This window comes from Aedes aegypti, chromosome 3, assembly GCF_002204515.2.
Source record: "Aedes aegypti strain LVP_AGWG chromosome 3, AaegL5.0 Primary Assembly, whole genome shotgun sequence".
In the NCBI taxonomy this organism is placed as follows: domain Eukaryota; kingdom Metazoa; phylum Arthropoda; class Insecta; order Diptera; family Culicidae; genus Aedes; species Aedes aegypti.
This window is the reverse complement of record NC_035109.1, coordinates 297,118,982-297,146,065: the sequence shown is the minus strand read 5'-3', so window position 1 is coordinate 297,146,065 and position 27,084 is coordinate 297,118,982. Positions and strand designations below refer to the sequence as shown.

The 27,084-nt window shown below is 36.9% G+C and overlaps 1 protein-coding gene across 2 annotated transcripts in view; it reads right to left on the bottom strand.

The window, feature by feature from the left end:
* Positions 1-27,006, bottom strand: part of LOC5577098 (pre-mRNA-splicing regulator female-lethal(2)D) — a 55,734-nt gene extending 28,728 nt beyond the window's left edge. Inside the window, exons 1-2 of one of the 2 annotated variants that reach the window (XM_021853966.1) lie at positions 26,565-27,006; positions 4,901-5,488 (exon numbers count right to left, since the gene is read on the bottom strand). In XM_021853966.1, coding sequence (XP_021709658.1) covers positions 4,901-5,120 — 220 coding nt within the window. In that variant the 5' untranslated portion in view covers positions 5,121-5,488; positions 26,565-27,006. The remainder of the gene's footprint in view (positions 1-4,900; positions 5,489-26,564) is intronic. The other variant, XM_001663127.2, reaches the window with a different exon arrangement.
* Between the last annotated feature and the right edge of the window lie 78 nt (positions 27,007-27,084).

Below are 27,084 nucleotides of genomic sequence, written 5' to 3'. Positions count from 1 at the left end.
GCAGGTACGGTGATACTCTATGCCATGGGAGTCGAGAAAGTTTCCAACCCGAAAAGATCTTCAACTGGTGGGATTCGAACCCACGACCCTCAGCTTGGTCTTGCTGAATAACTGCGCGTTTACCGCTACGACTATCTGGGCCCCCATATCTAGATATAACTCATTCCAAGCAATTTACTATAGGAATTTCTCTAGAGGTCCCTTCGACAGATTCTGTAGGATTATCACTAAGAAATCCTTCAGAGATCCCAACTGTGTTTTCTCCGAGAATCACTATTCCAGATTGTCCCAAGAAGTCTTTCATAGATGACTCCATTAATTCCTGCTGTAATTGTTTATAGGATACTTATAGGAATTTTCACGGCTTCCATCAGAAATACCTCTACAATTTCATTCAGACAATTATCTAAGGATTAATTCATGTCTCGCGGAAAAACTTTTCCTATCTTTTATAATACATTTTTTGCATTATTGTTTTCAAGATTCCTCCAAGAATTTCTTAAAAAAATGCTTTGAAAATAACTCCAAGAACTGTTCAAGGAATTTTCAAACAATCCCTCTATTAATTCCACTCAGGATTCTTTTGAGAAATTTCACAAGAAATTTATTTCTTGCACTGATTGCTCCATGTACACTTCCAGTATTTACCACAAGTATTTGTACAGGAAATCCTCAAGTAATTCTCTAGAGATCCTTCAAGGGATTACTCCAACTATTCCTCATAGGCAGTGTTGACTAGACTCATTTCCCCGAAATTCGAATTGTGAATCCATGAACTGTTATAACTGTGCGTTGTATTCCTGAGATGGAAAGGGAGGTGGTTGGGCTTGAGTGTTGCACATGGGATCCGACAGTTTCGATCTCGGTGGGCCGCAATTCAAGTTTCGGTGAAATGATTCGCACTCACTCACTCACTCATTTCATTTCACCGAAACTTGAATCGTGGCTCTCTGGAATCAAAATTGATCGATTTTGTGTGCAGTACTCAAGCTTAACCATCTGCTTTTCTATCTTAGGAGGATAGAGCATGGTTGTAGTAGTTCGTGGCTTCGTAGTTCGGAAAATGTTATTTTCGGGGAAATGAGTCAGAACAACACTGCTCATAGGATTCTTGCAAAAGTTTCAACCTCCTTGAAATCCTATGAGGAATTCCTGACAAAACTTTTGCAAGAATCCTAAGAGGAATAGTTGAAGAATCTCTAGAGAATTACTTGAGGATTTCCTGTACACATTCATGAGGTAAACACTGGAAGTGCACATGGAGCAATCAGTGAAATAAATTGGCGATTCCCTAACCTTGAGGTCTACGTCTTTACGAATATAAATTGAAGAATTTTACAACAAATGCGCATGGACTTAGCAGGGAATGGTTAAAAAAAATATTTCAATCTATGATATTCTGCATTAGACCGTAAATAAGCTAAAATATCGATTCCTTGTGTCATAGAACAGGTTGAAATTGAGCTTACCAGTCGCCCTGATCGGAGGTTTCTACTCTAGGATTTTTTTTCCAAAACTTTCTCCAAAAACTGCTTCTTTCGAAATTCTTTGAAGAGATCTAAAGATGAATAACTGGAGGAAATCCTGTAGAAATTCCAGAGCAATGCAATATGAGGAGAAACCTTACGATGAACATCGTGACAAATTTTGGAAAATCTCCTGAAGGAATTTTTAAGGAATCTTTGGAGAAATTTTTGTAGAAATCAATGTACGAATCTTTGGAATAATACCTACAATTACCCCTCAAAAATTTAGGACAAATTTCAGCGATGATTGTTACTAGAACTACACTGCCGTAAATCGCAAGTCAGCCCCATCTGCATTTTCGTCAAAATTGAGTTGAGTTCATCTTCCAATGCTCTTTCAGATGCACTAATGTTCGGAAAAAATACGAAAAAACAGCAAGTCAAATTGTCCCATAGTAAAAAGATTGTGAAAGTTACATCAAGATTTGAACACGTTCCAATACTCTGGATTTTTTAAATATTCGGATGGAAAACGAATTTGGAAACTTCACAGCCCATTTTCTCAATGCCTACTTTTTACAGATGGGACTGACTTGCGATTCCCGGAAGTACAGAAGTCCCTAAATACTTGCTGAATCCCTTCAGGAATTATCGGAAGGATTCCTGGAAATATCCTAGAACGAAATATGTACTGGGAGGAGACTATGGGATATTCGATTCTACCCCAATATCCGGAATCCCATTACCCCGAATGCCATTAACCCGAACGCCATTACCCCGAATTCCAAAACCCCGAATGATCCATCACCCCGAATGACATTACCCCGAATTCCGATATCATGGGGAAATGTCATCAATATCATCATGTGAAGATAATTGTAAATTCGGGGAAAAAGCATTTGGGGTGATGGAATTCGGGGTAATGGTACATTGGGGGTAATGGAATTCGGGGTGGTGGCATTCTGGGAAATGGCATTGGGTAGAATCTTCGAAGAGATCTCGGAGGAACTTCTGAAGGAACCTATGAAGATATTCCTGAAGAATTCATTGGAGAAATAAAAGGAAAGAGTATTAGAGAGCTTCCTGCAGAAATTACTGGAAGACTTCTTGAGGAAATACCAGATCAATACTTGGAGTAATCACATGAGGAATTCCTGAAGGATTCCTTAGAGGAAATTCTTGCAGAAACCTTGGAATCTCTCGAGGGACTTCTTTAGAAGATGTTCGTAAGAAATACTTATAGAATTCATGTAGAAACTCCTGAATGAATTCTTAAATGTCATGCATGAATTTCTGTAGGGAGTTTTGGAGATATATCAAGAGAAATTTCTAGACAAATCGAACAAGAAAGTTCTAAAGGATTATAAAAAAATAGCTTGAAGACTTCATGGCAGAAATCTCTGAAAGAAACCAGAGAATACCAAGAAAAATATCTTAAAAATATCTCGAAAGTAAATAATGAAGAATTCCTGGCAAAATTTCGGGAGGAAACCTTTGTGGAATTCCAGGAAGAACCCTTGGTGGAATTTGTAGGGAAATCCCTGGTGAAATTTCTGAAGGAATCCATGGTGCAGTTTCAGGTGGTAGGTGGTAGAATTGCAAGACGAATCCCATGAGGAACCCTAGGTGAAATTCCAGGAGGAATTCCAGGTGGAAATTCTAGAGGAATCCCTGGTAGAATTTCGGAGAAATCCCTGGTATAATTGCAGGAGGAATCCCTGTCAGAGTTCCTGGAGGAATCCATGGTGGGATTCCAGAATGAATCCCAGGAGGAATCCTAGGTGGAATTCTTGAGGAATCCCTGGTAGAATTGCAGCAGGAATCCATGGTAAAAAATCTTGGTGGAAATCCAGAATGAATCCCAGGAGGAATTCTCGAAGGAATCCCAGGTGGAATTCCTTCAGGAATTCCTTGTAGAATTGCAGGAAGAATCCTAGATGGAATTCCAGGAGGAACCCCAGATGAAATTCCTTGAGGAATCCCTGGTAGAATTCCGGAGGAATCCCTGTTGGAATTCCTGGAGGAATCCGTGATGGAATTCCAGAATGAATCCCAGGAGGAATCTTAGGTGGAATTCCCGGAGGTGTCCCAGGTGAAATTTCTTGAGGATTTTTTTTAAAGACACCGACACGTTAATGCTTCCAGTGGACGATTATGTCTTTTGAAAGAAGTACTACACTACACAACGAACTAGCAATTGCTGGTCGATTGCAGGAGGAAACCCCTATTAGAATAGCAGGAGGAATCCCTGACAGAATTTCAGAAGGAATCCCTGGTCTAATTCCAGGATAAATTCCTTGAGGAATCCCTGATGGGATTCAAGAATGAACACCTGGCAGAGCTGTAGGAGGAAACCGCTATTAGAATTGCAGGAGGAATCCCTGACAGAATTTCAGGAGAAATCTTTGGTGGAATTCCAGGAGAAATCCTTGGTGGAATTGCAGCAGGAACTCCAAGTAAAAATCCTTGAGGAATCCCTGGTAGAATTCCTTGAGGAATCTCTGTTATAATTCCTGGAGGAATCCCTGGTGGAGTTCTTGGAGAATTCCCTTGTGTCCAGAATGGCCAAATTCACCAACGTAATGTAAATAATGTCCAGAGTTCAGGGTCTCATGTCTTTCGTTTGTAGCTAAAATAAAGAAAATCGGTTCGAAAATGGATTTTTGGGATCGTTTAAAAATCGTTGACTATTTTGACCCTTAATGCACAATGTGTAGCTTTTTCTTAATACATTAGGAAGGTTAAAGCAAGAAACAAATAAAGGAAGAAAATCCGCCCTATCTAATGATCGTACGCGATGTCGTTGCACTTGTTTTCTCTACCACTCAAATATCATTGCATAATGTGTTGATTGCATACAAACCAATATCGTCCATGTGCGGCGCAAACCGCACGCCGCCGCAAAACAAGAGTTCAAACTGTGTCCACGAATGTAACCGCCGGCAGTCGTAAAAAAGCTTACTCGCACACTACATGTTCGCTGTTGACAGGGTGATAAGATTTCTCAATTATCGTGATATAGATGTATCGCACTTTCCGCACTCTGCTTTTTTTCCTAGGCTAAACCGCGAGATTGACCGAAACAACACAAACCGACACCTAATCTAATGAATTACTTGAGGAAACTAAATCACAAACCGAAACTCACGTTTGTACTAACAGATCTTTCAGTTTAGTCAACTACGAGAATGCGATTCCGTTTGATTAAAATTATACAACTTAAACAACTCGATAACCGAGAAGTAACATGATCGGATACTACTGTAAAATTCTGTCGGGAATTAGTTAAGAATTCTCAGGAGATCGGTAATAGTTTTGGTCCTGTGATTTGTTTGGACTGTTGTCGGGTTGATTTTTGGTTTAAAACTTAGAAGAGATAGATAAGAGAGAATAATGGGCGAGTCTGTATTCGAGGCTCGACGATGGATCGGTACCTTCCAGCATACGGCAGTGATACTCCAGGGCTTCGCCGGTGCGCCCGGATTGTGCAACAGCACCAGAGCCAGGTCCGGCACCGACAACGCCTGCTCCACCAGCAGCTCCTCCAACGTTGGCCGCGGACGAGGCGGCACTGTTCAACGGCGGCGACGACGCGGACAACGACGCACTGTGATCGGTGTCCATAAGATTCGAAGTGTCCTCTGCACTCTGCATTGCCTGCGATTACTGCGAGCGAGGTTTATTCTTACAGCTTGCACCACCTTGCTCCCTTTTCTGCTCGGGTTTTCTTTCTTTCACTTCGGGAGCGAAACAGTTCTGATACTTTTCTTCTTCACACCAAAAACAAAATCACCTTCCCGCTGTGGTGACCATATATTGCTGCTGGCTCTTGCTCCACTTGTTTTCGTGTATTTTTGCGACCGAACCGTACACGAACGGGGACCACTTACGAAAAAACAACTTTCACTAAATTCTTCTCTGCGGATACTTTTTTTTTCTTAATCGACAAGCGACGCAAATAGGGGAACCGTTGGTTTATCCTACGGCTCGGATGCTTTCGACGACTGGATGAGAGTAAGTATCTGGAAGGAGTAAAAATTGTAAACTGGTAAGTGTTGGCTGAGGATGAAGGTCTTTACTAGGACTCAAAAATTTTCAATGATTAAATACACTTTTCTATATGCAAACGCAATATTTTGTTGACAATTTAATAAGATACAATAAGAAATTCAAAGGTTAATAAGATACAATAAGAAATTCAAAGGTTCCAGCAAAACTCAAGTATGACATCAGAATCAGGAGTACCCAACATAATATGAGCATAAAAGTTCATTGTGCTTAAGGTGAAGAGAAAACAAAGATGAAGATGAAACACTTCGAATTTTCAAGAGGTGCATATGTTTGACAAAATTCAACCTTTCTTTAACTTTTTACACAACTTTTTCAATAGTTATCAAAAATTGTGGTAATTTGTTGTTCGTTAGGCGGCATCCACAAATTACGTAACGCTCTAGGGGGAGGGGGGAGTAGGCTCAAGCATTACGACTCATACAAAAATTTAAAAAATTTCATACAAAAAGCGTTACGGAGGAGGGGGGGGATTTCAAAATTTAGCGTTACGTAATAAATGGACGCTGCCTTACAGAAAAAATAAAAAGTATCGTTTAAGAAACGACGGAGATATAGCTTTCTGAAGTTTACAGTATTGTATGGCTTTGGTGCAGTCCGATACTGAATTTTCGTCAAAATTAACGGTTTTTCATTAATTTTCTCATGCTTTTTATGCTGAAGATTTATGAAAACAGTTCGCGTTGAAAATCAATCAAATTACTTGCTTGCTGGTGGTGACCAATGGGATAAATTTCCAACGCGGAGCGCGGTTTGGTTCTCAAGTCTTGTGCTCTTGAAAATTGAAGGTGTGGCTTCGTTCTATAATCACCTTGAAAGAGATTCATTCGTATGAATGTTCCATTTTTACTCTCAATGTCGCAGTACAGGACTACAAATCAAGAATACAGTTTACTATATTAACCCTCTAATACCCAAATTTTTATTTTCGATCTAAATATCATTTTTAGTTATCTAAAATCGTTCTAAACACGTTTTGGGCAATGATTTATTTTTTTAGCAAATCTATGAATTTTGGTTTTTGTTTTTATAATTTTTATTTTTGAACATCCCTATCCTTTTTGATTTTTTCTTGAAGCCTCTTCTAGTTACTGATTGTTGGCAATGATAATGTTTTTGTAATAGTAATAGGCAATGATCAGGTTTTTGTAATAGTTTAAAAAAATATTAAATTTTTTATTTTTTTTCTGGGATTATTTTTATTTTCCGTGTAATTAACGGAAAAACAGGTTTGAAATTATTTTAATACCACCAAGCTTTTCTTCTATGAATAATCGATCGTAGAAAAATATAAAAGCTACGATTTTTAATATTACTAATAATTATTAATTAATATTAATCTAGGGTGTCCATTCGAAATCAGTTTTTTAATTCCCGGATTTTCAACGGAAGGATTTCGCAAATTCTCCAGTTTCCAGGATGTCAAATAATAGGGGAACATAGTCCAATTCGGACCTAGTAACAATTTTTTGGTCATATCTTTTCAGCACAATGAACGGCATGTAAAGTTTTATGTTATACTCGTGAAAGCCTGATTATGCGCGCTCACTTTTCTCTCAGAGAGTATTGTGATATGTCCTACTAGGATATGACTAGACATGTTTGAACAACCCTGTTCCAATTCGGTCCCCCCCATTTTCTAATTCGGACCACCCTATATTTTATAGTTTTTTGCTATGAAAGTTATAAAATATAACTCCAAAACTGGTTCAAAATTGAGTACAGTTAGCTCTCTCTAACTGTATGGGAGATATCGAGATAAAAAACATATCTTTTTTTAAATTTTGGAGCTTTTATTTTTTTTTTTCAAAAGGATATTTTAGCTTTAAATTTAATTTAAATTAATTTAAACACAAATATTTCAGACTTTGCATAAAAATTCGGGTTAAAATAGTGAACTTTCTCGAGAAACTGAATGAGACAGCATCGAATTTCGGGACATCAAGTTACTTCTCCAACTTGATGTCCCGAGATTCGATGCTGTCTCATTCAGTTCACATTTTAGGGTCAAAGTACGCTATATATGTGATTAAAAATTGAAGCTAAACTTCAAATTTTGAAGTTCAAAGTACATTATATCTGGTAAGAGAAAGTTGACTGTATTGTTCTCAGCACCGGTAAACGTTTTTTTTGTATCGTATTGTCAAACTGTTTTGGCTGTATCCAAAATAAGCTGTTATGGAGATACTTTTTAAGTTGCTGATTTTGTATTGCTTTATTTATGTTCTACCATGTATCTTAGATTTCTTAGAAGACTTTTTTTTTTGACCACAATAGAGACAAAGGCACCATCGATATACATTACAACTTCTGCGATTTACAACCAATTCGAGAAGACTTTCACAAGGTGGAGCTCTTGGAATAGACTGAGTACTCGTTGGAAATCAAGAGGTCCCTAATTGAACCATATCAAAAGGTCCGGATTGAACTAACACACATTTTTTGATTTTCAAACTAGTTGACGACAAACAGTGCATAAACATATCGAAACCATATAGCCAGATAAAAGCTTAGGCTTGGAAGGTTCGATTATAAAATTACACAGAAATATTGGAGAATTATTGCCACTTACAGTAGCTTGGAAACAATACTAACCGACAGCTCACTAGAGCACTTTAAAACAACAAACTAATATAAAAATCAAACCAATTAACTGAAATACGTCAAACTTATTGTGTTAGATCCATGCCAGACGGTGGATAGAAAAAAGATACACTCGATCTTTACAGTAGTGCCAGTCTTGAGAAATGCTTGATGGTCCGAATTGGACCAGGTACCCTAAGTAATGCATAATTATTCAAAAAACATTGCAATTTGAATTTTGAAAGAGTTAGGTAGGTTGAAACACGCATAGCCGATTTATTGTAAAATCTAAAATACCAAGTATAAAGATGTTTACGCAAACTTTCATTTATTGTCAGAATGAAAAGTTTATTAAAGTTACCTTCAAATCAGGCTTCTAAAGTTTTAGATACATCAATTCATTTTTTTGTTACATTTGGTCGGTGTTCAGACATCCTGGACCAAGTGTTTTTTTTATGGTTTCAGGAAAACGTATCCCTGGTCTTCGAAATATCAAAATCTTTCCATTGTTTGCTGTAATAATGGAATTTATCTATTTGATGATATGTCTGAAAAGAGCTTAGGAAACATCAGTATTGATGGAGCCCTCAGTGAATCATTAGATCACCAAAATATCACGAGAAATTTGTAACAATTGTTAGAAAAATCTGCCAAAGATCGCAAAATTGTTAACTATCTCTCTAGCAATTCAGTCGTGCATCCCTTGGAACAAATTTCAAGTGCTTTTCCCAGTCTGCTACAGTTTTCCGGATATTTCCCGGTTAATTGGAATTCTCGGGTGTTTCCCGCTTGTCCCGGATTTTCCGGTTGAATGGACACCCTGCTAATCGATAACTTTGCAGACAATCAACTCGTTTGATGTTGTGGTAAATTTTCGACAATTTTTCCCTGACCTCTTGTAAAATTCTATGATTTTCCGAGTATTTCCTGTAAGAAACACGACGAGTGCTTTACCGGCCTCATTGAACGAATAGCCTCTATTGAGCTAAGACTACCCATGAAACTGAAGTATTGATTAAATTGAAGTATTGGCTACTGATTGACGATTGACTTCAATTATGACGATGAAAATGAAATTAATAAAAGATTAGTGCTTAGGAATTTCTTCGAGAATTTTGTCACAAATATCTTCAAGAATTTTGATTTTTTTTTCTAAGGATCCTTGAATGTCTGCATCAAGATTGTTTATTGAATTCTTCCAAATCTTCATTCACAAATTTTCCAGGAAGTTTTAAGTCCTCCAGGTATTTGTACAGTATTTCTATCATCGATTTCCCAAGGATTTGGTCGAAGATTTCTGTTTATGACACCTTTAAAAATTCAACCACTATCGATTTCTTGAGAATTCGTCCGAAATTGTTGTGCGGGATTTTTTTTAAGATTCCAATCAAGATTTATTTTTCAAATCTTGAAAGATTTTATAAATTATAAATATAATATAAATTTATAAATATAAGATAAATTTCTGAACAGAATAAATAGGCACATCCAAAATAATTCCTAAAGTAATCTCTGATATAACTTCTGAAGAAGTCTTCGATAATTTTATGAAACAATAGCTAAGATTTATTAAAAACAAAATTGAATGGAAGGTAATCCAATAAAAAATCGGACAAAACTCATAAAAAAATGTGTGAGAATGATTGATTACACTCCCGTGCATAAGTTTGGGTTCACCCCTTCAAAAACATGCAAAAGTGTTCAGTCCATATCTCTGTGATTACACGTCCAATTGAAACTCTCTAAGCCGCATTCGAAAGGCAAAGGCCTGAACTTACTTAAATCTGTAAAAGCTCAAACCAATCATGTACGCGCCATTATTTGCGATCAAAAAAACTTTAAACTATTAAAATCGGTTGAAAAATGGCAGAGATATTGACAAAAATGATGTTCGTACGGCTCAGGTGAACCCAAACTTTTGCACGATTTGCATCATACTGAGGGGTGAACCCAAACTTTTGCACGATGACTTGACTGACTGTTTCATTGATTTTGAATACTTTCCAGATTTTTCCGCCAAAATTTCGTGAGGTCTCTTCAAAGAATTTAAGATTACGATTCTAATGACACTTTGATTTAAAATTTTGGTCGATCCAATGCTGAGGAAATAAGATATGATTTTTGACCGTGTTTTTTCAAAAATGTAACAACTTGAAGCAAAAAATTAATATATAAAATTCAAAAAATGTTTTTGGAAAAATACATACCAAGTAAGAATAACTCTTTGCCTTTCGAATGCGACTTAAAGAGTTTCAATTGGACGTGTAATCACAGATATATGGACAGCACACTTTTGTATGTTTTTTAGGGGGTGAACCCAAAATTATGCACGGGAGTGTATGTAGAATCTACTTAAGAAATTACTAGAGAAATATTTGGAAGAACTGTAGGAGTAATCCCTGGATGAATTACTGGAGAAGATTTTTTGGTGGAATTTTACGAGGAATCCCTGTTCAAATTTGAGGAATTCCTGGAAGATTTTTATAAAAGAATTTCTCCGATTTTTAAGCATTTACTGGAAGAAACCGAGGTTGATTTCTCGAGAAGATTGCTACGAAAATGATTGGCAGATTTACGGACAAAATCGGCTACTGAAGGAATTTCTTAGAGATTTCCTAAGAAAATCTGTTAAGCACAATTTTTTTCAAAACTCTGGAATAAACCTATAAGGTTTTTCGTGGAAGATCTATTATACTAAAAACCAGTCTTCCCAAACGAACACCGAGCACGTTGGTTCAGTCGGTTTCGTACTCTCCTTGTACTCTGTTCTCGTGTGCAAACCGAAACGCTCGAACCTGAACCTAAATCCAAACATGTGTAAAGTGAACATCGGTTCAAACGCCGGTTCGAAAACCGGTCCATTTGTACCTCGTGTGCAACCGCGGTTAAAATTTTGGTGCAAATCTTCGGTTGCATCCGAGGTTGAGAACCATGGGACACCCGTACAGACAGAAAACAGTTGATAACCACACTTATCAATTTCTACTTATCGTGTTTTGTTGTATGATAAAGTAATATCCTTGTTTTTTTTCATAACCGCTAAATGTTATATAAAGTTTTGATCTTAGTTGATCTTCTTGAATAAAACATTTTTGAAAGCCTCAAGGGTCTTGCGATTTGGAACAAGAAGTCCCATATATGATCGTAGAAATTTATCCGCGTGAATTTCAACCGTTCCCTGTCTGTCTGCTTTGTGCCATTATTTGAACCGAAGTACACATGTACCGGGCTCGGTTTGAAACACTTGTACAAAGGTCCTTCTTTAGCCGTGTGGTTAGAGTCCACGGCTACAGAGCAAAGCGATGCTGAAGGTGTCTGGGTTCGATTCCCGGTCGGTCCAGGATCTTTTCGTAATGGAAATTTCCTTGACTTCCCTGGGCATAGTGTATCATCGTACCTGCCACACGATATACGAATGCGGAAATGGCAACTTTGGCCAAGAAAGCTCTTGGAGCCGATCCTGAAGAAATTTTTCGAAGCATTGCATGAAAAATCGTTGAAGTAATATTTGAAAAATTTGAAGGAGGAAAAGAGGATTTTCTTGAGGCGTTTTGAAATAATCCCTAAAGTATTTCTCTGAATAAAGAATTCTGGACGCTTTTCCTCATGAAAAGTGAGTAGAAATTTCTGAACGACTTGAGGAATAGTCACGTGAGTGTTCCTGAAGGTTTTTCTGAAGAATTTTACACGAGCAACTTTAAAAAACTGACTTTGAGGATCAATTTGATGAAAATAACTGCGACTTGGGAGACATTAAAGGTAAAGACTTCTTAGAGACTTGCATTAAAAAAAGTCTCCATAAGTCTCAATAGCGACTTGCCGTCAGCCCTATAATTGAAGATTCACTGACTTGTGATTATTGAAAAAATTCTAATTACTAAATTTAGAGCAAATTGTATACATATGTTATTTGTATTGAAAGGACTTCGTCTACAATTTACCACTTTTCTACATAGGCGATTCACTTTCCTTATCAGCAACAACAACCAACGGCTGAAAGGTGCACTCAATTTTAAAGAACGCTAATCTCCCGCACATTGTATAATCGGTGCAACACTTAGCTGTTATCACACTGAACCCTATTACGGATTGTAGTACACAAATCAGCGCCACCGAGGACCTAATATAAGCAAAACATCAATCACACATCACCGTCCGTCAATAATTCACCAATTCTGCCACCACCCACATTTCTAGGAAAACCCTCGCACGCACAAAACGCTCTCATAACACCAACCAAGCACCGAAACGGGTTTCCATCGCATAGAACGCAGCTACACTTCCGAGCAAAAGTTTGAGGTCGCTCGCGAAAAAACATAAACAGTGTTTTGTCCATAACTCTGTGATTACATATCTAACTGAAAGTCTCTATGGCTCATTCTAAAGGCAATGAGTTAATCTTATTTAGTAAATATTTGGATGAGAACATTTTTTGATTTTGTTACCAAATTTTTACAGGAAGTTATTATATTCTTAAAAAAAGTTTAAAGAAAAAGCATGGCTATTTTTCTCAGTATTGGATCTTATGAAATTTTAAACCATTATGTCATTAAAACCGTAATCTCATAATCTTTAAAGAGCACTTTGCATGGAGGAAGGAGGAAAATCTGAAAACTATTAAAGATCATTAAAACAGTCATTCAACCTCTCAGTAGGGTGTATCGTGTAAAAGTTTGGGGTCACAAGAACTTCTTTAAAATCTTATACCAATTATGTAGATGCTTTCCATTATATACGTTTAAATCTCGCATAACTCATTATCTCGCCCTAAAAGCCATTGTGTAGCACGTTGTTTTAAGCACATGAATGGACTAAGATGAAAACTATCGCCACTGAGAGATAGAGGAAAATCTTCTCTTCATCGTAGCATTTTTAAATAACTTGTAATTACATTCAACAACAAGCTACACACTTGGTTACCAATGGCTTCTAGGGCGAGAATTCTCACAAAACTTATGATCTCGTAACCAAGCGTGTAGCTTGTTGGCACTGATCAAACCAATGGATAAACACGTTATTTAACAATGCTACGATGAAATGATGATCCTCCTACATCTCCTAGTGGTAATAGTTTTAATCATGGTCATTTGCTGGCTTTAGGGCGAGATCATAAGATATGCGAGAATTTATGCGAGAAATACACTTTGCACGATAACGTTAATGAATGTTGTATTGTTCAATTTTGAGATTTTTTCCGTCAAAACTTTGGAAGTGCCTTCGCAGAATATAAGATTACGGTTCTAATGCTGTATTAATGCAATATTTTGGTCGATCCAATGCTGAAACAATAGCCATGTTGTTTAACTTCAAGTAAAAATTCTAAATATGTTTTTTTTGTCGATATACCTACATACGAAGTAAGACTCAATCATTGCCATTAGAATGTGCCATAAAGAGGGTCAATTAGACGTAAATTCACAGAGATATAGACAAAATACTTTTGTATGATTTCAAGGGATGACCCCAAACTTCTGCACGGCACTGTACGTGATCCCACACATTTTTTTTCGCTCGCCACTCTTGCACACACTCCCCTGTCCACATGCCCTAGTTTACGCATGGAGGAAAATGGTAACGCCTAGATAAGGCGAATTTCCACTCGTCGTTCTTGCTAATGGGGTGTGTGATTTTGCACTTTTCAATCCGCGGAACATTTTTGTCGCACGTCTCGGGGAAAATCCATTCACCGAACGGGAAAACAACTGCACTCAAGAAAATTCCACCGAGCAACCATCTTTTCGTACCATTACACTCTTCTGGGTACATACAAACGTCAACGAATTGGCCGAACTACGGTTTGAGCTTGGATTGCTTCTGGTGCCATGGGCAGTAGTGTGTGTTGGCGAACAAGAAACAAGCAGATAGAGAGGACCACTTTTCTGACAACGTGAACGTTCGCAAGTTCGCTGCTAGCTGCTGTTCCCAATCAATGTTCCTTGGCGGGTGTATGGGTGACGGATGGCGTTAGGGTGGCTCGCACTGGGTGGGAACTCTTCTAGTGGTGGGTACTTCGAGACCTACGGTGGATTAAGGGTGATTACGAATATACTTTTCGATGATACAATTTACAGAAACGTGAGTTTTGAAGCATGTTTAGTTGATTTTAGTATTTAATTGTTAACAATTAGATTGACACGAATGTTTCATCTACTACTACTACTACTTATTATCCAAAAATGAGCTTCATACTTGAATTACAAACTATTGCCTTTTGTTTGCATCACGGGTAGATCATCTTCTCGTGGTGCCTTACGGGATAGAGATCTACCATCTAACTGAACCCTAATCTCATCTTGTTCATCGGGCAAATGTAAATCAAGGATTCACGATACAAAGTCCTTGTTACTGGCAATAGTTTTTGCCTAGCAGATAGTTAAGGACTCGGAGTTTTCCAGTCCCGAGACTACACTTGAAACCAGGAGAACAATCATAAGTACTGTCGCAACAAGGACTGTTAAACACTGTTTTAGGAACTAACCTATGAAATCCAAACAAAGAAGGAACTTGAGTTCAGTTGCATAGTCAAATATCAGTACTCTATGGAGGATGTATATTAGTGGGTCCCAAACTTTTCGGCTCAGCCCCTTTTTCTATAAAAATCCCGCGGAGCCCAAAACATGAATATTCTTGACATCGAAATTTATGGTAACAAAGAATTTGGCTGAGTTTGTAGAATCGGATGATATGATTTGTATGCAGCTCAAAATAAAGATCGAAAAAAAAATCACTGTAATCACTACATTATTGAGCATTTTGCACCTTATTAGACTACTGTGCAGAAAATTTTTGCACAGTGAACATTTGCACACCTCACACATTAGTTTGGCAGCATGCTTGGATACTAACTTTTTTCGTCTTTGTTTTGATTTTGGGTGCCAAAAACTGACTCATCCACCGGAGAATTTAATTCATTCAGTACAGAAATACAATCATAACATTGCCATAAACGCCACCAAAAGAATACTACAGAGCTCAGTGCAGAATGACGAGTTAACTTCGTTTCTAAACGTGGAGTACTTGGGTGAACCGTTAGAGAAAGACGTAGATCAAGTTGCTGAAAGTTCTTCCGTTAGGAGGAATGCCGAACCTCTAAACGATTATGTCCTGAATCTGCGGGAAACAGATCTGATTCTGGAGACGATTTGGATGACTCAATTAGTTTGGATCCAACAAACAATATCTTTTCGAAGGAAAACTTCCCAATGAGCTTTACAAATGCTGGCTATTGGCCGTTCGGGCTTTCAAAGACCATGCAAAAGGAACAATGTAAAATAAGTCTGGTAGTGGTATGTAGCTGGCAATACGGTGGAGATTTTTTTACATCAATCCTAATTGCTTTCTAATGAACATAACCATAAATAATCTTTCATGCAATTTATTTGACTGCTTTGAATTATTTTGAAACGTCAATAGCTTTCAAACCATACGCCTGCTAAGTTAGTGAGTGTGCAAATTGCATCCAGCACATGAATAATTTCTCTAGAATCTAAAAATTCGTGGAATGATCAATATAAATTGAGATATTTTTGAAAGTTTTCTGCAGCATTTTTCAAAATATGTTTTCAATTTTCGATAGTTTTCTCCAGCATTTTAAAATTATTTTTTCAGTAGTTTACCATCGATCTCATAATTGATCTTAAAAATCCGCGAAAAATCACGCAACTCAACTTATTATTCTACAAAAATATTCGAAGATTTTAATACGTACAACTATGCTGGAAAAACTCACTTATTTGAAAATTATTCACATTTCCCCTGAGAAGTCGTCACGGCCCTATAGGGTCTGCGGACCACCGATTGGGAAACCCTGTTTTTTTTTAAATCAATCTCTGGGAAATCCAAACACGAACTGTGCTTAGGCTGCACGGGACGGTGTTTTAATCACCCTCTACATTTGAAGAAGCAAATCTCAAGTACCACTCAAAATATCGATGCGAAAAATGTATAGGGTAGGTGTATCAGTTATGGACATAGTGGTTCCCTATTTCGCCATACGAGATTAAATGAATGTTTTCACATTTTGAAAGATTTTGTGTGTTGTAGTCTTCAGATTTAAGATGTATCTTGATGTGAAAACATTCAAAAAGATGTAAAATGTGAAAGTTAGCAAAATTTCACGTATGGCCAAACAGGGAACCACTATGGCCATAACTGGTACACTTTCCCTATATACAGCCATTCCATGAAAAACCGATCTAGTGGGTCTCCGAATTCCGTGAAAATTTGCTATTTTGTTCCTTATCCGAAATAAGGATACACGTATTTTTGGATTTTTTGATTAGGGTGACCATTTCCGAAATAGGGTGACCAAAAAAACTGCGATTTTGCAAAATTTTTATTTAAAAAAAAATTATAACTTTTGAACCGTTCGACCGATTTTCAATCTTTTTGGACGAAATGAAGGCTAAAGATTTTGACTTTTCAGGAAAAATATAAAATTTCACAAAAATTGTGTTTTTTCACATGAAAAAACTCAATAGTTTCCGTTTTTTCGTGTTTGGAAGGCCTCGGGACCAAAGGGGCTATCGCTGTTCTCATTTTTTCTTGAAAGTTCAGAAATTTTTACGTATACTGTAACATTTTCAGCGATGTATGTTTTTTAGTTTTTGAGATACATTTTTTTGAAAATAAAAAATCAGTCATTTTTTATCGGCACACACTGTAGGTCTCAGCGCATTAGATTTGTAATGTTTAAAAAATATTATAACTTTTGAACACCTTAACCGATTTCCAATCTTTTTGTATGGAATGAACTGAATGAATTGAACTTTCAAGAAAAAATGAGAGCAGCAATAGCCCCTTTGGTCCCGAGGCCTTCAAAACACGAAAAAAACGGAAACTATTGAGTTTTTTCATGTAAAAAAACACAATTTTTGTGAAATTTTAGATTTTTCCCGAAACGTCAAAATCTTTAGCCTTCATTTCGTCCAAAAAGATTGAAAATCGGTCAAACGGTTCAAAAGTTATAATTTTTTTAAAAATAAAAATTTTGCTAAATCGCGATTTTTCTGGTCACTCTATTTCGGAAATGGTCACCCTAATCAAAAAATCCAAAAATACGTGTATCCTTATTTCGGATAAGGAACAAAATAGCAAATTTTCACGGAATTCGGAGACCCACTAGATCGGTTTTTCATGGAATGGCTGTATATATATGTAGTTCACTACCCATTAAATTTTCAGTTTATTCGGTTCACTAAAACAAGAGATTTGCTTCTGCAAAGTTTTGATGACAATTGTTAGAGTGAGACAAAATATAGGGAAAATAACTCGGTCTCGGTACTCTCTCTTTAAATCGATACTTCAATCATCAAAGGAAATGGAGTAATGTAAAATGCACTCTACATCAATCTTATCTTGTTTGTCGGGCTAAGGTAATATGTTCTAGTAATTCAAGGATTCGCAGTGTAAAGTCCTTGTTACTGGCAACAGTTTCTGAAATTGAATCTATTTTACCTAGCAGATGGTTAAAACCTGGCGCCGCAAGCTGAGATGTGCCGGGATAAGGATGGGAGCATCTTGACGGACGGACGCGTGGTGATCGAAAGATGGAAGCAGCACTACGATGAACACCTGAATGGCGCTGAGAACACAGGCACAGAAGGCCAGGACAGCGAAGGCGATGGCTACGTCAGCACAGCGGACAGTGGAAACCAACCAGCTCCCACGATGGGGGAAGTTAAGGATGCCATTCAACAGCTCAAGAACAACAAGGCCGCTGGCAAGGATAGTATCGGAGCCGAACTCATCAAGATGGGCCCGGACAGGTTGGCCGCTTGTCTGCATCGGCTGATAGTCAGAATCTGGGAAACGGAGCAGATACCGGAGGAGTGGAAGCAAGGTGTTATATGCCCTATCTACAAAAAGGGCGACAAACTGGAGTGTGAAAATTATCGTGCAATCACCATCCTAAACGCCGCCTACAAAGTGCTATCCCATATTCTCTTTCGTCGTCTATCAACTATAGCAAACGAGTTCGTGGGAAGTTATCAAGGTTTCATCGACGGCCGCTCGACAATGGACCAGATCTTTTCCGTGCGACAAATCTTCCAGAAATGCCGTGAGTACCAGGTCCCTACGCACCATCTGTTCATGGATTTCAAGGCGGCATACGACAGTATTGACCGTGTAGAGCTATGGAAGATCATGGACGAGAACAGTTTTCCCGGGAAGCTCACAAGATTGATTATAGCAACGGTGGACGATGTACAAAACTGCGTGAAGATCTCGGGCGAACACTCCTGATGGTGAATGCGTCGAAAACAAAGTACATACTGGTAGGCGGAACTGAGCGCGACAGGGCCCGCCTAGGATGCAGTGTCACGATAGACGGGGATACTTTCGAGGTGATGGACGAGTTCGTCTACCTCGGATCCTTGTTGACGGCTGACAACAACGTAAGTTGGGAAATACGAAGGCGTATTATCAGTGGAAGTCGTGCCTACTATAGATTTTTATAGAGGTCACTGGGCGACCTTTGGCGATTTTTCTTTGCAAAAGTAAGTTTTCCCATAGTAAATCCCATACAAACTTTGAACGGCTGGCGCTAAAATATAGTTTCTCCGATCGAGCTGAAATTTTGCACAGTTGTTATGGGACCCAAATGCAATCCAAAAAGTGGACTGGAGCGAGAATATAAATTTTGTCCCACACTAATGTTCATATTGCCCCCATTGCTCCTACACTGAAAATAATCCACACGTTCGATCCTAATTCTTTTCAATGTGGATCTGTTGTGTCGAATTGCAAGGTGAAATGACGTGTAAAACTTGTGATTCTGTTAAGGATTCACTTTGGTTCGATAGCTAAGCATTTTACACAAGATTTAAACGTGTTTTACAATGGCGATGTCCATCACTAGTAGAACTAGTTTGCCTATCATGACAAGGACTCACATTTGCAATTTGCACGTGACATGTTAAATAACATGTTATTTTTGGAGAAACCGGACGCACGTAATGGGTGTCTGGAATCGGAAAAATCACGCAATCGTTAATAAATCCTACAGCAAAGTTTTCGATAATCTGTAAATTAACGTGTTTTACATTTGATTTTGGATTGCCGAAAGCGACTGGTTTTACACCATCGTTTGATGTGTTTTACAATTATTGAAAATTCACGAGTGAAACACGTTGATCGAGCTTGTAGAATGTTTTCAGTGTAGAAAAAATATTGTCCTTAGCCTAAGCTGATACGTCTCCGAATGCAAAGATAATAAAGACTGATAACGTTTTCAAAGTCACGAAACATAAGAAATCTCGATTACTTTTTCAAATCTACGTAAGTAACTTTTGTACGGCTTTGAGATAATGTATTAACCTTCCAGAACCACCACGCTGCTGTTGTGAACAAAAAGCGAGGTTTTATCAGCTGTGTTGTACAAAATAAAACAGCGCGACGACTGAAGTGTTAAAAAGAATCACAACCTGTCTTCTACAACTGTGAATCCCTTTTCTTACATTTTTTCGCCGTGTTCATCGCTCAAATTTTGCATGTAATCATCACGCGTTAAAATACTAGGTAGTTTCTATCGATTCCCACAAATATAGTAAGATAAAACCATATGCTGTTTCATTCAGTTACTTACGAAGTTTTCGTACTAGTGTAAAATCGGTCCAAGTAGTGTTTTGTATTGTAAGTGATCGAAATGCTTAAAATTCTCGAGAAGCTCAATACAACGAAGCGGTTACTGTAATAGTTAGGCTGAGGAAGTTGGAAATCTTATTTACGCCGTTTTGTAAATTAAACGTTCTAAAACTGAAAAATCGTCGGTTAGAGCGGAACGTGTAGAATTTAGTCTGCGGAACACATAGGGTCGAAATTCTTAATTTCTCCTAAAAGTAATTAATAAAACAATAAAAATAACTTAAAAGTAAGTTTTTTTTCTTAGATTAGAACTACTAAAAAATCTAAAACACCCCACTTTGTTCAAATTTCCTACATTTCTTACATTTTGTCGGTCCTTTTTCCGCTCTGCCATACTTAAGACTAGAGGTGTAGCACTTTTCGGCCTTTTTGAAAGCTACAGAGCTCATATTTGGCCACAATGTGCGTACTAAAGCGCGCCTTATTGCAAAGTTTCAGACAATTCGGCCGACAAAACCCGCCATGCCAAAGTGAATCATGGAAGTGTCCAAGTAGCTCTGCACCCTACATAAAAAAGTATCTTTAGAAACCGTTTGATTCAACAGTGACTCTTTGGGGATCTTTAATTAAAAATAAAGTCTTACATTGAAATGATAAAAGTCTCTCAAGTCATACCTTTGACCAGCTCTTCGCTTAGAATGATTTTTAGGAAAACTTGTATCGTGTAAGCATCCTATATTGAAGAGTGGAATTTGAATCGTGCTTTCATAGCTATACAAGACCAAGCTTACATTTGCATCTCCAGTACCTTATGTTATGGGTAGTGAGAAGTAGTGATCCTTTATAGAGAGATAGGCGGAAGTAAAATGGAATGATTTGGCAACAGACCAGCAGTGCTGATTTTGCTCGGCGTCGAGAATAATATTGTAACACGGACATGACTTCCTCATTGCTATAAAGTGTATTTTGTTTCGTTTTAGATCTTTGAGCTACATATCAAAACTAATAAACAGCCAAAATAATCAAAATCGAAAAGTTTATCGTTTTGAACAATACATTCTAAAACTAACAGTTATATTCACGATTTATATTACCTTTGATATTTGTTAAGGCGTTCCAATGAACAATAACATAAGTAACATGTAAACATGTACTCTTGTTACTTGAATTTTCTTCTGTTCAGTTATGTTTGTTGAAATGATTTGACAACATTATAACTGCAACATTTCCAATGTTAGTGCTTACATCATGGGACAGCAATTGCATTTCTGCTCTGTAGAATTTCCACCGCTCGTTATTTGTTTTTGAGATAGTCGGATATGACATCGGATAACTCTTCGGGAGAAATCAAACGGAATCCTTCAATGAAGTATTTGGAAACTTTCTTATGTGGATAGACCTATACCCCATTTTTATGTTTTGAACTAGCTTTACATAGACATTCCACTAGATTTCCGTACGTTCTCTTATATTGGAACATTTCAATCAACGTCTTCCTTTTAATCGGCTGTCCGAAGTAAACATAATCATATCGTTATATTTGGCAACCTTTTTTTAGAGAAGTTCTATGATTTGGCTATGATAATAGCTTTTAACGCTTTGAGTATAGTGTTTCTTGAATTATCAGCACGTTCTGTTGTTCTATGATAACTGCGAACCTTGTATATTTATAGCTACCTAAAGAGAAAACACAAATTCAATCTCTAATGAGAAACTTTTCACTTGCCCCACCTGATAAGAAAATTGACTGTGTTTCAATTTAGTTATTTTTAGGTCTATGTAGTTTAAAAGTGGTACAGAAAATTATTTTCCGCAACTTTTTTCCGCTGAAAATATTAAAATAAGATTGCACGCCGCCAACTTGTTACGAAGTGATAGTTGACAGGTTAACAATCTTTCGCTCTATTGTGCAATAATGGCTGAAAAATCTCAGAAATCTCTTACCTATCGTAATGTTATCAATGGCCTCAAGGGTTTACGCATGAGTCTAAAACGTTAATTCACATATTTAGTAAAATATACCAATTATTTTCACTTACCCCATTTACCCACTTGCCCCGCGGTACCTTATTTCATTTTTTTGCTTTATACAAAATTACTTTTACTGAAATAATTTCAAGCGGATTACATTACTCCTCAAGAAAAGTTCAAAACAAACATAACGCATGTTCGTTTGGCTCACACTTTGACAGCTCTTGCTGCTCGATTGGCTCACACTTTGACAGAAATGTCAGCTTCCGCGAATCTCTCTTATAAAGGATTTCTAGTGAGAAGGGTCATCTATTCCGGAAGTGAGAAAAGAATATACGATCTTGGAATCAGGATAGCTTAGATGTATGTGGTTTAGAAAGTACCTATCTTTAGCATTACATTTTCTATTTGATTACCATTATAGTAGGATTCCAATGCCACCTATAATATTGCCACTGCCCGTATGAAAATCTGTGTAGTTTCCTATCCATAGGGGTTATCTTTCAAAATTGCGGCGGCATACAGCAATCATATACGAGGTAAGCTTTACTACGGCAATGATACGGGTAGTTTTTTCGTGAATGTCTATTTCTGAGGTACAGGCAGTTCTTAACAAGTTCTATATTTAGAAGTGGTTTTCCAATTGCAAGGATTTTTTTTATAGATGTGTGTAAAGCTATATACCAGGTAAATCTAATATGAAACGAGAAAAGTAGTGATCCTCTATAGAGAGATAAGCGGAAGTAAAATGGAACAGACCAGCAGTGCTGATTTTGCTCGGCGTCGAGAATAATATTGTAACACGGACATGACTTCCTCATTGCTAAAAAGTGTATTTTGTTTCGTTATAGATCTTTGAGCTACATATTCAAACTAAAAACTAGTCAAAAAAATCAACAACTAAAAATCGTATTGACAAAAATTTAAAAAAGAAAAATATTTCATTTTTTTGCTTCATACAAAATTAATTTTACCGAAATAATTTCAAGCGGATTGCATTACTCCTCAAGAAAAGTTTAAAACAAACATAACGCATGTTCGTTTGGCTCACACTTTGACAGAAATGCCAGCTTCCGCGAATCTCTCTTATAAAGGATTACTAGAGAAAAGGCTTAAGCTATCAGTACACACTTTGCCAAATGTGTAAATATTTGCCAAATTTCGACAAATTTATTTGTCATATGTGTACTGACCAAATATATTTGCAAAAACATTGATGTGCTAACTTTTAAAAAGCCAATACTTGAAGGTACAAGAAAACATATATTGCAAAAGTATGCCAAAACAAATTTTATTTGGTCAACTTTGCAACACCGTTCAGTTCTCGAGTGGCAAACATGGACAAATATGAATTTGTCAGATGTTTGTCCATCGTGTACTGACCTTTGACAAATAATAGCTAAACGGCAAATATTGGCCAAACGTCTGAAATGTCAAATAGACAAATATTTGCACACTTGGCAAAGTGTGTAATGATAGCTCTAGGAACAAATCCAAGATCTCCTTCTCTGCAAGCAGAAATTGAGGCAAAAGTCATCAAGCGATTGAGTCAATCAAATTGCAGGAATTTATCCAGGGAAAACTACTACAGCAGATTCCTCCGAAGATGTTTTTAGTTATTTTTGAGGTTCCACCAACAGACAATGTTACACAGCAATATCTCCAATTATTGCTAACACATTTCTTCAGAAATTCTGCAATTTTATACCTAATTAGATTACCTTAGTACATGCATTAGAAATATTTCCTAGATTTAGTTTTTCATTATTTCATAATATCATCAAAATGTCCTGGGTAATTAGATTGGACTGAAGGAACTTATTAAGGAAGCCCAAGAATAACCTCTGAGTTAACTCCTGGGCTGCCCGTCTACGCCTACTTGTCCCATGTTATATGTAAACCTTATGGACTGCGGGACAAATATGCGTAGAACGGCGAGGAGGGTGTAAGAATTGTAACATTGTAAGAATGATCTGAGAAAATTTTAAAATAAGTGCTATTGTAAAACAAACTTTTGAAGAACCATTGAAGTTATTGAATAAATGTTTATAACATCTGTAGGAGTAATTCTTGGATAAAAGCTGGGAAAATTCGTAGAGAAATTCTGAGCGAACTTTAAGGTGATTATAGAAGGAAGCCACACCTCAAATTTTCAAGAGCACAAGACTTGAGAACCAAACAGCGCTCCGCGTTGAAAATTTTTCCCATTGGTCATCACCAGCAAGCAAGCAATTTCATTGGTTTTCAACGCAAACTGTTGTCAGATTTTTCAGTCTTGTGCACTTGAAAATTCAAAGTTTGGCTTCGTTTTATAATCACCTTAAGAGTGATGCCTGTTTAAATTTATTCAGGAATTTTGGGAGTAACTCCTGTGAGAAACTGTGGATGAATTCTTGAAGGAATCTGAAATAAAATGAGCGTAAAAATATGAGCGTATGAAGTCCTACAGGAATTCCGAAATACTTTCGAGGAAAAATCTCTGAACAAATTTTTTCAAAGAGCTCGTACAAGAAACTTTGGAAAATTTCCTAGAGTATCGACTGAATAAATCTATGGCAGAATTAGTAAAAAAATCTCTGTAGGAAATTTTGGGATAGTCCCTGAGGTAATTTTTTAGAGTAATCTTTGCGGAAAATACAGATACTTTCAAGAGGCTTTGAAAAGGGCATAACTGCTAAATGTGAACAAAAAAAAAAAAAAATGTTCAGTTTTCTTATTAATGTGAACGTAAATTATCTTAGGATGTCCTAACACGCAAAACGCGATTTTAATGGTGATAACTGTAGTAGCAAAAAAAAAAAAAAAATAAAGATGTTCCTTGCAGTTTTGAAAAATTTTATGGCATATAAGATAATAGAGCAAAATCTAGAATGCCGTGTAAAGTGTACTGCGAGCTGTCAACTTGGTTACCTTTTGCAGTACCAAGGGACAGAAATATAATAGTGACTTTAGTGGCCAAAATGATCAATGTAATGACCAAAAAGTGACTTAAAAACTACAAGTATTAGTTATTATTTATTTTTATTTTATCTTTATTAAGGAGACTTTCAGCCAGTGGCTGGTTCGTCTCCGTCAGTATTAGTTATAAAAAATGACTAGAAATGAAAATATGTTCTATAACCAATCTACATATTGGGTGAATTTAGAATGTAGACAATTACAGTAATTTCATTTTTCTGGAAAAAAGTAACCTTAGTAACTTTTTGTTGGAAATAGTGACTTTTTAGTGATCAGGTTTTTACTCGAAAAATAACTGCAGAATCGTTTGGAAGAGAGTATTAGAAAGATGAAACGTTGAATGCATTCCTAGAACTTCTAAAGGAACTCAATGAGGAATCCCAGATAGAAATTATTGAAATATTTCTAGTAAAGTTCCTAATAGATATTTTAGAATAAAACCTGGAGGAATTTTGGAACAAATTCTTAGACAAACCGTGGATGTATTCATTGAGGAATCCATTAGAAAATGGCTGAAAGAATAACTGGAAAAATCGGTGTAGGAACTTCTTGAAGAATTCTTATTGGAATCCCCGGTAGAGGTAAAATACTCAAGAACTAAACTTGTTATTATGTATGAAATAAGAATCAAAATAACTAAAATTCGCTCCTGAACTCATATGATAATGGCAAACAATGTAATTTGAATGGTAATAATTTGAAGTTTGTCATTTAAATAACTAATTTTACCATTTTAATGTTACTTCGGAAGTAAATCTCAGTTATTATTTTAAGTTATTTCAAACAAGATAATGACAAGTTTAGTTATCAAAAACATAGTTTGCCATTACTTTGTAATTTACCTCTTCCCGAGTTTCCTGGAAAAATCCTTCAGAGAATTTCTTCAAAAACTATATAATGAAGTTTTGAGGATTTTCTTGGAAGAACTTTTGCTGGTAACTTTGGATGATCTACTAGAGTATCTACTGAAGTAATCGGTGGACAAATGTTTGGTGGTAATTCATGAATAGCATCTGCGAAAATTTTCAGAGTAATCTTTGTAAAAATAAACTGGAGGTAGTTGCGTTGGATTTCCAAAGCATTTTTAAAGGCAACTTTTGGAGAAATTTCTCTGAACATCTCTGAAGGAATTTCTCGGGAAAACCCTGATGGAATTTATAAGAAAACTCTAGAGGAATTACTGGGGGAGTGTATGGAGAAACCTTGAATACATTCCTCTAGAATCTCTAGAAAATTTCGTAAAGCTTCGCTTGAGGAATCTTAAAATTGATTCCCGGAGAATAATCGTGTAAGAGTGTCTGAAGGTTTCTTCGGAGCCTCTACAGTGTAGTCTACACTCCTGCATTGATTCACTACAAATAATAAAAATATGTACATTAGATATCATGTTAGTTAAAAAAATAAATAAATAAAAGAGTTTAGAAACCTTCCATTAATAAAGGAGACTTTCTACAGATTTGTATCTAAATAGTGATCAAGTCTCCAAAAAGATAATTGCTACCAGCCCAAGTCCGGCACTGTAGACAAGTAGGTAAATTGAATATTTTTGAATGCTTATACCACAAAAATGCCCTATAATACTCATAGAAACAAAATAGGGGAAAAATAGTAGGCTTTGAAAAAACCGGTGCTGAAAGTCAAAACATGTTGGTTTTCACGAAAAATGTTAATTTTTCATAAATCTGTCGGGACTATTAATCGTGGTTTTAGAAAGTTGGTTTATTCTACAAAAATGCTATAAATAAGCATATTTTTCATTCCAGGATTAAGCACCATGACTTTTTCTAAAACCGTTTTTTTCTGGGACACCTTAGTATGTATGCTTCGTAATATGCCCTAATATAATATTCCATATAGGTAAATTTGTATTAGTAGCTTGAAAATCACGTTTTCATTAATTGTATCATGAAAAAGTTACTCGTAACACCTTACCTTTTACTTTAGCGCCGCACAGCCTCCATCATTCCCCTTCACAACCCATCACATTTTTTTATTGAATCACCCTAGCGAAGGTACATGAACCCCCATTTTAATATCCGCTCACTCTGCTGCCTGGCCCAAACCTGACTTGGACTGGGTGCTATGCCTACTATGATGGTGGTGCTGCTCTTGCGTTTCGTTGGCACTTTTTCGCACTGCCTTCCAACTTTTAACACCAAATTTCCACCCCAGATAACACTTTCCCCCGCTGAAAAATACCCAAATTGAACGGTTCTCACCTTGCACTGCACTTTACGGCCACTTTCGAACACTTTCTCGCCGGATTTAGTCCTGAATTTCGCACAAAACGCACCACCGTTGGCCCAGCGATGAAGCCACTTTTACCATTTTCAGATCGCGATTGAATTGAACGAAGCAAGCAAGTGAAGAGAGGGATTTTTGTGGCCTCGATGGCAAACGGGGAACAAAAATTTCCCGTTTTCTCGAATGGGTTTTCGGTGGTGTGCGTGTG